This window comes from Pelecanus crispus, chromosome 4, assembly GCF_030463565.1.
Source record: "Pelecanus crispus isolate bPelCri1 chromosome 4, bPelCri1.pri, whole genome shotgun sequence".
Lineage (NCBI taxonomy): Eukaryota > Metazoa > Chordata > Aves > Pelecaniformes > Pelecanidae > Pelecanus > Pelecanus crispus.
This window is the reverse complement of record NC_134646.1, coordinates 42627967-42640797: the sequence shown is the minus strand read 5'-3', so window position 1 is coordinate 42640797 and position 12831 is coordinate 42627967. Positions and strand designations below refer to the sequence as shown.

The following is a 12831-nucleotide window of genomic DNA, read 5'->3' as shown; positions in this document are numbered from 1 at the left end:
AGCTGAAAACATGTCCTGGAATACAAGACCTAAACTAAAAAAAACCCAATCTAGCAGTATAGAAGGCTGCTGCTACAACATCAATAAACAAAAGTTAGATTGCAGTTACAGATGACACCGTATAATAATTATACTTAACATTTACCATCAACTTCTCCTGTTCAGATAATTTACAAATAAAATACATAACTAGGTTTCACACCTGAGTGTGGTGAGAAATACTAATATCCCTGTTCCAGATAATCTAAACTTTTTTTTTCATTATTATTTATATAGGTGCAAAGAAACTAAATGAGTTCCTTAGATTCTCACAGAAGTGAGAAATAGACACAATGAGGAGGGTGTTTCTTACTTTCCTCTCATTCTCAAGCAGGCACACATACATACAGAATTTGTTCTTAGTCAAACAACAGCAAGCTAACCAACTTCCAAGTTATGAAGCTGTAAATCTAATTGTTCATCTTTATTACTATTCTTTGCACATTTGTAGCTAGCTTTACTGGGGAAAAAAATGAAAATCTTCTGTTCCAAGGCAAGCAACTCATGCATAATTTCAAAGGAAAAAAAATCCCAATTAAGTGTTTTGTGTAAAAAAACCAAACCAAAACAAACAAAAACAGTCATCCAAACTAACTACTGTGAGAATGTAAATGTTTCAATAACTTTTTCCTTGAGAAAAGTTTCCCCAGTGCACGACAGACTTTCTGGTGCAAAGACGACCAAGGCCCACAACAGGGAAAAATCAAGGAATTCAACTTTAAGCCTATTCCCCAAACCTTTAAGATTTTTTTCAGGAAATTAAATACCTCACAGAATAAATGCTAGAAGAGATTTATCTGAGGACAGCCAGCTGTCCAGAGGCTGGAACAGTGATGTGGATCCTCAGTTGATGTGGATATGCAACAAAACTAAGACTTGTTGCCTAATCTTTCACGGTTCACAGTATTTGAATTGGAAGATCACACCAGTTTTAAGGAAACAAAACAAAAGTCTGCAAAAAACCTTTAATATCAACTAAGTGCAGACTATGAACAAGTATTACAGAATGGGAAATTCTTGTCCTACCTATCTCTCTCCGTATGCTTCTCAACAGATATCCTTAATACATTATAATCTGTGCTAAGAATGGAAAAAAAAAAAAAAAAAAACACACACCACTTTGGGAAACTACAGATAAATGTAAATGCATGCTGCCATCTGAAAAGCTTAACTGTGTCTGTTTAAATCTAACTAGGCATTTTATTTTTTGGAGTAATACCTGATTTATAGAAATGCTGATCTATGTTCTTAGATTCTTTAAAGCCTGACTTTGCGATGAGTATGGCATTCCCAGTTTCACATCTTCTGGCAAATTAGATCTTGAAGATGAACTAAGAATGCCTTACACTTGAACTTCACAATGGTAAACACTGAGGGCAATATCCTGCAGAGAGACACGAGGAAATATCTGAGACATCAGAAGCACAGAAACTGTGTTACATCACATCCCGCTGTTACAGCGTGCCAGGATACTTGTTATAAAGAGAAGTAGCATGACCCAAAATTCATACACAGGTTAAAGGTCTGCACACAAACACACAGGAAACCATGCAGCTCATCAAGTTCATTTGCGCAATGTCAATAGCTTCCTTACCACCACTCATCTCCTCAACACCGTCACAACATTTCCCCAGGCTTGTCTCTTCCCTGGAGCTCTTGCTCCAGGGCTCCCACTGCTGAGACTGAACTTTTTGGGTTGTCGCATAAAACAGCTCCTGGTCTAGATGCAATTGGAAACATCAGTTCTAGAAACAATTCCTAACCCTACTGTGCATCTGTCAGACTCCTGTTATCTGTAGATTTTTCACAAAGCTGGAAACTTTATAAGACAACTTTATAAGAAAAGGTACTTTTCAGCTTCTACAGCATCCTGCACTACAATACTTCTGGGAATTTCAAGTTCAAGGAACAGTGTGATGCTAAGCACACTCACTAAAATGATCCCTTCCTTATGAAAATGTTAAAATACACACAGAATACCCATAAATAATAGCTCAGAGGATGTTTCCTTCTGTTTCTGGTAAACTTCTCCAGCTCTTCCACAAACAGGAAAAACAGGGAAAAAGGGACCTACCAAAAGAAGATTGGTTCAACAGAGTTAGGACTACATCTATAAAGAGTTACCTATATAGATTTATAACTATATCTAACTACAGATCTGAGGCCTCGTGGACTGTGCTTTCTGTCACAAGATCACAAATGTTTTCTCATGTGGTCTATGGCATAAAAACTAAGCAGCAAGCACTACTCACTGGAGAAAGCAGAATGCAAACAACTTTTAAAATACAGGTGAATCCATCCTGCATCAGCATCTTTGGGGGATCTTAGTTGTGGCTGGTTTCAAAGCATTTTATTTGCTTAGAAATTATGGTAGGTCAAATTATTCTAGCAGGTCCATAAAATCTGCATGGAACTCACTGGAGTTTTTTAAGTATGTCACTAGGTAAAACCCTAAACTGACTTTGGGTATTCCCCTATTTGGTCAAGTTGCAGAAATTCACAGTATCTGGGACCTACCTGTTACCAGCCTGAACAGTTGAAAAAAGAGCACTTTTACAGCTTCAGTTGTAGGCCCTTGAGATGCAGTAAAAGCAGGTGTTAATTATATCTAAGATACAAAGTTTGCATACACTGTACACAATCTCAGCAAGGATTATCTTGTTTTATTGTGTTACCTCACGCATAGAGCGACCACATAAATTTGAGCATGAACAACTCACACCCCTGAGTGGGAAGCCTGGCTTTGTCCTTCTTTAGGGCCTCACTGTGAAAGAAGCCAGCCTAATGACAGATATCAGTAAAATTACTCATGGGAGTCCAAATCCCACCCCAGATGGTAAGACTGACCTAGCAAGGACACACATTTGGGTTATGCTGCTAAGAGAGGCTAAGCACCCACTACCCCCATCACCCTTGATCAGGTATCAGCACTTCACAGGCTAAGACTAATACAGTCTTTAAGGAAGGTTTAGCAGGAAAAGTATTTGGGAAATAGAATCATAGAATCATTTAGGTTGGAAAAGACCTTTAAGATCATCCAGTCCAACCATTAACCTAACATTACTGTTGGAGGATCACTTTTATTCATACTTACAGAACTTTCTAATTTTTGTTAAAAACAATTGGTAAGTAGTTCAAATCCAGTGTGCAGTGGTGACATACGTTTTCATTTCTGAAGAACTACTATGCACAAAAAAAATGACTGGGCTATTTACTGAATAGAAAACCTCAAAGCGAATGCTTTTGAGACTAATGGGAAGTACACACAACTAACTCTTCATGCATCTACTGTCTCTCGTCACAGTAGTATCTCAGCACCTTGTGAAGAAGCAGCAGCAAGAACTTCCACAAAATATTTGAATAGACCAAACTTTCCAAGCTGTTTTTCTCCAAACAAAACAGAACAAAATGATGGCAGAGAATTGTCAACGCTGATCATATTGCGGTCTCGTACTGTTGTCTTTCTGCCATGCATAACCTTAAAACACTTATTGTCATGAATTATAATTTTTAATTACTTCCACTATGAAACACGGAGTACTAAAAAAATCCCACAGCAAACTGATAGCAAACACATGTATTTTTTATTATATAAAATTATGCATATGAATCTTCCTAAACAATTAACAGACCAGAAGAAAAGAGCTTAAGATAACTATGATGACTCGCTTACTTATTTGTGAGTGCTAATTGGGGAAAAAATATTTTGTTTGCAGTCGCTTCTACTCTTTTTGAACTTGAGCATTCCTCAGTTGTAAGCAAGGAAGACCTAACAATTCACACTTAGGAACAAAATATTTTTGTGATTAGAAAAACACAGTGTCTGCATATTTGGCATATATGTTCACCACATTCTCCTCAATAAATTAAACAAAACCACACAGACATAGTGAACACAACCTTTGGCTGAACTAGTTTTCAGAATATAAAATAACTAATTAATGCAAAGGAGGCTGCTGGAAGATCTGAGCACTTATTTAACAATAGAGCTGTTGGGAATGGACCACCACTGTCGTTCGTAACACATTTGGGGGAGAAAAAAAAAAAAGCAAAGCATCATCGAGACAGGCTTGCCCGCTGAAATACAAGTGAACCCTGTTCCTGAGGTCAGTGAGAAGGCTGCTGATAACTTTAACGGACGAAGAGCTGTACCTGGCATTAAGGAGGCTGAAGTCCTAAATCAGTAAGATAAACGTTCTAGAAAAAAAGTACTCGTTGGCTCTGCAAGGTGCGAAGAGGCTGTAGCTCCCCGCTCCCCGCGCAGGGGCCGGTCAGGCGCGGAGCGGGCAGGGGGCACGGCAGCGGCCCCACAGCACACGCTGTAGAAGACCGACCCGCACCGCACCGCACGCTAGCCGGGCTGTAAGCCACGCACGCGTGGACCCGCAGGGCTGAAAACGCCGCAGGCAGGCAGTCAGTCAGTCAGTCAGGCAGTCAGCCCCCCGCGCCTTGCCCTGCCATGCACCCCCTCCGCCGTCCCCTCCCGCTCGGGCTGCGCGCTTATCGCATACATATTCATGAGGCGGCCGGCGCCGAGGGCCCGCCCCGGGCCCGCCCCAGGAGCGGGGGTGCCTGGCCGGGGGGCGACAGGTTGCGGTGGAGGAAGGCGAGAGCGAGCCCGCGGCCAGCGGCCCCCGCTCCCGCCGCGGGGGCGGGCAGGGCCCCGGGAGGAGCCGCCGCCGCCGCCGCCACCCTCCGGCGCCGCCTGCGGGGCCCCGCCCGCCCGCTCCGGGCTCCCGGCTGGTGCTGCGGGGCACGGTCCCGCCTGGAAACCTTTGAGCCCCGCCGAAATGCCCTCTGCAACTTCCGCGTCCCCGGCGGCGGCGTGTGCCGGCCGCGGAGCCGGCAGGACGCCGCCGGGGACGCGCAGCAGAGGCAGCCGCTCCATCCCCGCCCGCCGCCGCACCCCGCTCCCACCCAAGCCGGAGGCGGTGGGGAAGTGGGAAGTGCCAGAAAAGCGGGTCCCGGGTACCTTCCCCAGGTGAGGGAGCCGGGCGCGGGGGCTCCGGCTCCGCTTGTCGCTGCTGCCCCGGGAGGGAGCAGGTGAGCCCGGGACTCCCCCCTCACGCACCCCGCCGTAAATGAAGCCGAGAACAAAGTCACCATCTGGGGAGGGGGTGGGGAGCTGTATTAGACGTGGAAGTCACTTACCGGCTTTGCAAGGATCCTTATAATCTATCGCCTCGGCTTTATCCTCTTCGGTGAAATCGTAAGTGTAGTCATAGTCAAGGCCAGAGCAGGAGGAAGGCTTCGCACAGACAGTCCACCCGGCCAGCCACAGTGCCATCCTCCAGCAAAGCATTTTCATCCTCCCTCGGGCAGAGAGGTGGCGGGCAGGGTGCAGATGAATTAGGCGGCCGGTTCAGCTGTCCACGCCGGCTTGGGAAAGGAGGGTAAGGGATGGAGGAGCCACGGGGCTTTTGGGGGGGTAGGGTTTGGGGTTTTTGTTCGTTTGGTTGGGTTTTTTTTTTTTTTTCCTTCTCCACCTGGAGGCTCTTCGGAGAGACGGTGCTCCCTAGGTAGCCCCAGTCAGGCGGGCGCAACACGGAGTTGGGAGCATGAGCGCCGCTGCCCCTCCTGCCCCCAGCCCGCCACCTCGCCGGGGAGAAGTCGCCGGGTGCGTGGGTGGGCGCAGGGGGTGGACTCAGGCCGGGAGATCCTGTCTGTCAGGGCGTCCCCTCGCCTCTGTCAAACCCCAGCCAAACTTCCCGCGGAGGAGGAGGCGGCGGCGGCCGCTGCCCGCGTCCCGCTCCGCGCCCGGCCCGCGCCCCGCTGCCCGCCGCGCCGCCGACCCCGGTCCCGCTGCTGCTGCCAGAAGATGGATCCGGGCTGCACATCAGCAAACTACCACGGGGAGAGGGGGAGAAAGAAAGAAAGAAGGAAGGAAAGAAAAGGGAGCGGGGGGGGGGGGGGGGGGGGGCACTAGAGCAAACCGCGGAGCCCTAGTGATGGGAGGCAGCAGCTATGCTGGAGGGAGCAGAGAAAAGTGTCAGAGCTTCCCTCCCTCCGCACAAACACTTACTCTAAGCTCTGTCTCTGGTCTGTCCCCCCCCTCCTCCGTCCCCCTTTAACTTACGAAAACCTTACAGGCAACTAACACACAGTCGTCAGCATCCTGCTTACTTATTCATACAGTCAGGGTCAGGATCCGGGCTGCTTCTGATCTGCTCCCTTGATAGTCTTATGGAAACACACGCGCATTCACTATATGCCTCTATCTCCATATAGCTTTCTCTCCAGATAAGCAGTGCATGGCATTTCAACAACAACAACAAAAGAATCGAGATCAGCTAAAACAATGCACAGATCGACACCCGGCAGCCGAAAAAGCTCGAGAGAATGGGTGATGAGGAGGACGATGAGAAGAATTAACTGCAATTTAGGAGACGGGAAAATAAATCAGTGGCTGTGTATTTCTCCCTCTGCTGCGGCTGCTTTGCAGTGTTAGCCCCATGAGCTGACGGGTGGGGGTTAAGGAGCGAGGGGGAGGGGGAAAGAGAAAAGTTTAAGCGTCCATAGTTTGTTTAAAACAGAGGAAGGCAGTATAAAAGGTCCATTGGTCTCCAGAAGTTCAGCCAAGCAGCTGGGAACCGGTTCCAAAATGAAAGTAAGAACAAACAAACAAACAGAAAAAAAAAAAAAAAATAATCAAGGCAAGCAAAAAGTAAAATTGCAGCAGGCAGCAGCAGCAGCGCCGAGATCTTGCAGTCGGGCTTTCCTGTTCTCACGTGGATCTCCAGGAAAGTGCTGGAGGTTTATTTTCCAAGCGAAGTTTCCGCGGGAGCCGCCGCCCCGCTCCGCGGTGTCCTGCTGCGCCCGCCGCGCTTCAGCGCCGAGGCGCCCCGAGCCGCTGCCGGCTGCGCGGGGCCGGGTTTTGTTTTAAAGCCCGAGGAGGGATCAGCGCGCAAAGCCTCATTTCAGCCGATCAACCTGGAGAGGGAGGGGGGAGGAGGGAGGAGGGGTGGAGATACGTGCTGCTGGAATAAAATAAGATCAAGCGGGAAAAAAAAAAAATTATATATATAGGTAGCTAAAGAGCTCCCTCCCTGCCTGCCTGCCTCCTCCCCTCCCCTGAGACGGGCAGCTCCAATCCTGCAGAAACGCCTGAAACTGTTTCAGACTAAGGTGAGACTTTTCCGTAGCAAACTCTACTCCTCCTCCTTTTACGAGTTTCCATGGAAAAGGGCGGGGAGGGGGGGAAGGAGGGGTGGGTAGCGGGGAGTTTCTGCTGCTCCCATTTCGCCGGGGTGTCACATTTAACACGGACTTTTGAAAGGGCTGCCGCGAAGAAGTGGCTGCGTCTTTCCCTCCCGTCGGAGCCCGCACAGGCTCGCTCTCCCCGCAGCACTTCCCGGCCGCCTTCCCCTTGTCGCAGGGGTGGAAATCCGGAGCTAGTCCCTTCCCCCGGCTGTGCCAGGAGCGCAGGCAGAGCCGGCGGCGCGGCGCGCCCCTCACCGCTGCCTCGGGGCGCAGCGGCTCCCGGGCAGCCGCCCTGCGCACCCCTTCCCTCCGCGGGCGCGGGGGGGGGACTGGGGCGCGGTGAACGGCAGATTACGCAAACTCCGGGTAGGCACTATTTGCTATCGCCGCTGAGCTGCTCCCAAAACCTGGGGGGGGGGGGGAGGGCAAGCCAAACGCTGTGCTGCCTGCCCGAAGTCGCTCCGCCTGCCCTTGCCCTCCTGCCAATGAAGGGTTAGTGTTGCTATAGATAGGAACTCTCAGCAGTTCATACCGTTAAAACTGGAAAGGTCGGTTAAGAAGGGGTAATAACAGAGCTTAATAACAGAGCGGGTCAACGAGTCCAGCACCGCGTAACGTCAGTGGCTTTGAAGCATCCATGTGTCGTGCTTCCTTACGTTTTTGGCATCCAGGTTGTGTCCACATTACTCCCAACTCAGTCTTGTTGCACCGAAGTTGAACGCCAAGGAATGAGTAGCTGCCACCGAAAGGCTGCAGCCTTCAGCAAGCAGTAACTGTTCTCTGTCCCGGCAGTTCGCTCTGTGTCACGAGGCCCACGAAAAGCACCACACGCCAGATCGCAGAAAAGCCCGAGAAACTCATGGCCTTTTCCTTTCCCCTCTTCCTCAAGGTAATTTCTGTGACCAGCCACCCCAGACAGTTGGAACTGACTCCAGCAAAGTTATCGGAGACCCTTCCCTGTCAGCCCATCAGAGCAGTGTCGAGGCTGATGACTACTTCACTTGCACAGCGTCATGGTTTGGTGGGCTGTGTTTTGCTAAAGAAGCCAGTTTGATCCAATCAAAAATCTGGTTTCTGTTATGTATGCCCACAAAGGAGATAGTTTATCTTACAGAGTCATTAATTACATGCTCATTCCACATATTGGACTGCCCTAACATGGTTTTGTTATTCCGCTCGGTCTCGTTTCGTACGTGCACGCCTTTCAAAAGTTCATTTTCTTTCCTGCACCTATGCGCCTCAACCCCAAAAAGAAACAATCTCTAACAAGCACGTGTGGTTGTCAATAGAGCTGTAGAAACACTGACTTTGCCGATTGCTTTACAGCCTCAGAAGAGGAACGTACAACGTGCGATCCTTAACACGCCAGTCTCCCCAGCGAGGAGATTATTAGAGTCTCTCTCTCCAGCGGGAGATTAACTCTCCCAGCAAGGTAGGCACTGACGTCACCCTCAGCCTCCAGCCAGCAATCTGCCCCCGACCTCAGCATCACCAGCACTAGCGGAGCAGCACCAACCGCTCGCAGCCTTGAGGACAGCTGGCCTTGCAGAGCGCTGACTAAGACAGGAAACAAACTCAGAAATGCTAGATGGGAATCATGCAGAAATCCGGGCACGTAAGTGCCGTAACAAATAAATGTGTGTATAGGTCAGGGTAAAAGCTGTTTCTGCTTGTAAGCCAGAGCAGCTACACATTAGAATTACTGTTTAAAATAAGCGTTGCAGCTCTGCAGAAACTATTCTACATTGCTTAGTTATTAATATTCCCATCAGTCACATTAGTAAAAACCTTTCCTTGTATTAAGAGAATTTTTTTCCTAGTAACCAAACCAGTTGGTGGTGGTTTGTTTTTTTTTTAAATAAACTTTCCCCCTAAGTAACCTGTTAAATATTCAATCTAGCTTCTTTCATGATGCAAAATTTTGAAATATTTTAAGTACAAAATATTTTTTTCTTATCACACATTCATGTCTACCATTCCAAAAAGCTCACATATCTGATAATCCATCTGACAACGCAGTCAATCAAAAATCCATCCTACAGCCGTTTCCAAAGAAACGAACACATAGCCAGGAAGACAGAATGCTTAAGCTGGAAGGAAACCAACCAAAGGAACACAACAACAGCAACAACAAAAACTCCAAGCATTTTCCCTTTTCCTTGAAATTTCCTGGTTTGGGGGTATATTACAGGGGCACAGATAATGGTAAATGCAGTTATGTTAAGTGGTGGTGATTTGTTTGTTTGGTTTTTTTTTTTTTTTTTATCCAGGAGGCTGGAGGCTTTTCTGCTCTTCCCACACACACACACAAAAAAAAAAAAAACCACACTACAAAAAAAAAAAAAGGACAAGTATGTAAGAAAGACAGACACAATCACAGAACTAAAAAAACCCACATCTGAAACATCATTGCTCACACCTCCTCCTCATTCTTTGGCTATCTGTCTCCTGCTTAGGCCTCCATCTTGTGTGGAGTTTTAGGTGGGTGGACACAATGGGCTTATTCACAAACATTGAGCTCAGCACATGCCTTAGGCTTTGAAGGCTGAAGACCATGGCTGGTCAGCTCCTTGGGACTCGTGGGATTTTTCAGGACGCTAACACAGTAAAGTTCAGCGGGAGCAGGTTACCTTCCTGCTTTCATCTCCTGATAATCCCATTCCTTGTCTCTAAGGTACCTACAGAGCGTCTGAAACAGCTGAAACTATGTTTAAGTAGTTCCCAGTTCTCATTGTTATTCTATAGGCAAATACTGATGCTGAAAGTGCATTGTGGCAAACAGACTGACTACAGTAATAGACAAACAGGCATATACACACTCGTAAATATATACTATATAAACTACAATTAAACTTTTGAAGTTAAAAATCAAGCACTCACGATCTTAACAGCAGTGAGCTCACCTGTGAAACCTTGTTTCTCCATTCTCTCCCACACTCATGTATTATGAAAGTTGTCCATTTTATGTTCACATACATTTTTTTCTACAGATCTCGGTGCTTAATTAACAAGAAGCCCTTCGATATTATGTTTTCTGGTTTATTTTTGAAAGCATGCCCCATGCTTTATTTGTTACACACTTATGCAGATCCTACTCTGCATACAGAGTTATTAATTTCCTCATGGGCTTTTTATGGAGCTTGTTGCTACAGTATTCATGTGCTTCAAAAATATTAATTAGTTTAGTTTCATAATACACCCCCCAGATGAGGGGATATTGTGACAGGATATGAATATTACATATGGGAAACAGTTACAGATTGCCTGGTTTGATATCTTGTAGACCTGTCAGGACTTGGCACTATAGAAAACCTTATTTCTTCAAGGCCGGGTTCCCACTGGTTTCAGTTGCAGTAATTTTATTCACTGAGTATCCAGAACTACTTCTAATCAAACCCTGGAGTTTTCAGGCATCTGAAAATGAGAAGCAAATAATTAGCAAGAAGTGTCATTTAAAAGCCTTGAACCAGCTTTATCAAGGAAGTCTGTGGCAGAGGCAAGGGCTAAGACAAATTTCAAGCTGTTCAGCTCTCTGAAGACTGTAGACACCATTTCTCTTCCCCTAATTCCTTTTCTTCAATACTTCCTTCAGTTTCTAGAATAAACATGACCAGACTCCTACCAGCAACAGCCCCATCATTAATGACACCCACATAATTTATCCACTGCTTTGAATCTTCTGCTCCTCCATGCAGTACCTGTTAGCACGAGTAGGTAGTCCCATGTTTGGCCCAGCATTTGAAAAGATGTTTGTCTCTTCACCACTGGATTTCACAGTTATTACTGGCAGAAGAGGGACAGCGAATCTTGGGATCCCTTCCAAACTCTGGGAGAGGGTGTTTTTTAATAGCACACTCCCATCTGCTTGCTTGCCATGTCCATGTTTTGCCTTATCTTGGCTTGTTATTTCTAACCTGTCTTCATTCTCTCTTCAGCCTTGGCTGTTCATCCCAGTTTTGTTTTTCGTATCTAGTTAATGCTAATATTTGATTCTCATCCCAGTTCCAGCTGTCGTAGTTGCACTTTTCTTTAGTCTTACTCTGGGCCTCCTCGCTCTCAGATTCATCTTCAGCTGTGCAGCGTCGGTTTTTTTGTTGTTTTGTTTTTACTCCCATTATCTAGTTGATCCTTTTCTTCTGCCTTCTCACCTGATTTAACTTCCAGTTATGCTAACATTCACCCTCCTTGTCTCTTCTTTACTCCAGGTATGCACCACAAAGTTGGTCTTGCTCCTTGACCTTATTTCACAGTTACAGAGTTATCCTAGCTCTAGCCCTTACCTTGCTGTTCAGGCAGCTTTGCTTGTCTGCAACCCTCCATCTACCTTTTCCCTTTCACTGTTACTTCTCAGGTGCAGTTTCCTTATGCAAACAACTTAATTGTCCCCAAATACATCCACCATTCCCATTGCTGATTTCTTCTAATCACATCCCACATTCAGTTTCTCAGGAGCTTTGTGCCAGCTCTACCATGCTGCAAAATCAGTTCTTCTTCCCCGTCTATTCAAGTCAGATAGCCTTGCCCTCCTCATCCCATAGGTACAACGGAGATGCATTGAACATGTGAAATCATCACTTCTCAAGTTCCAGATCCAAGCAAGGCACAGCTCAAAATGATCATGGAAAATGTCACTGCAGGTGAGATGCTTGGGTAAGAGAGCTGCTAAAACAGCATGTGTTCAAGGCTGACTGTGGTGATACTTAAGACCATAGTCATGTTAAAGGCAAAAAAGGATACACCCCTTGACATAAGGGCTAACACTCTCCTCCTCCCGCTCAAGATTTAACTACATTTCCTACAGGCTAAGCATACTGAAGCCCTTCAGAAAATACTGCTATGATTTTTAATTAGGAGCAAACCCATATATTTGCAAGTTTCATTTTTCAAATACCTGGATAATTTAAGCTCATATTCTAAAAGGAAGGCTAAAGAACAAGAAATTTAAACTAAAAATCAGCTTGTAGCAGATACTTAGCATAGAAAATGTCATGCCAAATCCTTACAATTAAGCGAAGATAACTTAAACAGTATCTATTGTTTATAGATAGTGTCAGGGGATTTTAATATTAGATACCCCACCTTACTCTGCTGATAACATCATGTGTGTTACGCCATCTCCATTTGTAATGCTCTTAAAAGTGCAGAAGAGCATAATACTACCCTGAGAACACATACTGATGTTAAAACAAGTAATCAAGCAACAACAACAAAACCAGTGGTGCACTACTTAAATTAGAAACTGTTCTGTGTTTGCTCAGCATCCCTGATCCTCATCAAGCAATAAATCAATTTGCAGTAGCTGTGGACAGCTATTTAAACACAGGGCCAGAAGAGCTTAATTGTTAAAGCAATGTTCAAAGTTAGAAGGTATAGGAGGTTAGTATAGGAGGTCATATTAAATATTCACTTGTCTGAACCCAGCTGCATTCCAAGTCTGAGGAGGCATCCTGCCCTCCACTTAATTAAAAAACAAAGTCTGTGAGCTCTGGGCTTAGCAGAGCTTAGCTTGCAGTTCTTCAGAAGATAGAGAGAGACTGCCAGATGAAAAACTGACATCTAAATGTTTGCCAGCTTGATTTTGTTTGATTTACT

General features: G+C 46.1%; 1 protein-coding gene across 1 annotated transcript in view; it reads right to left on the bottom strand.

The window, feature by feature from the left end:
- The window catches only part of TLL1 (tolloid like 1), a 135449-nt gene extending 130003 nt beyond the window's left edge, over nucleotides 1–5446 (bottom strand). The window contains exon 1 of the mRNA XM_075708918.1: nucleotides 5191–5446. Within this exon, the coding sequence (XP_075565033.1) occupies nucleotides 5191–5347 (157 nt within the window). The 5' untranslated portion in view covers nucleotides 5348–5446. The remainder of the gene's footprint in view (nucleotides 1–5190) is intronic.
- Between the last annotated feature and the right edge of the window lie 7385 nt (nucleotides 5447–12831).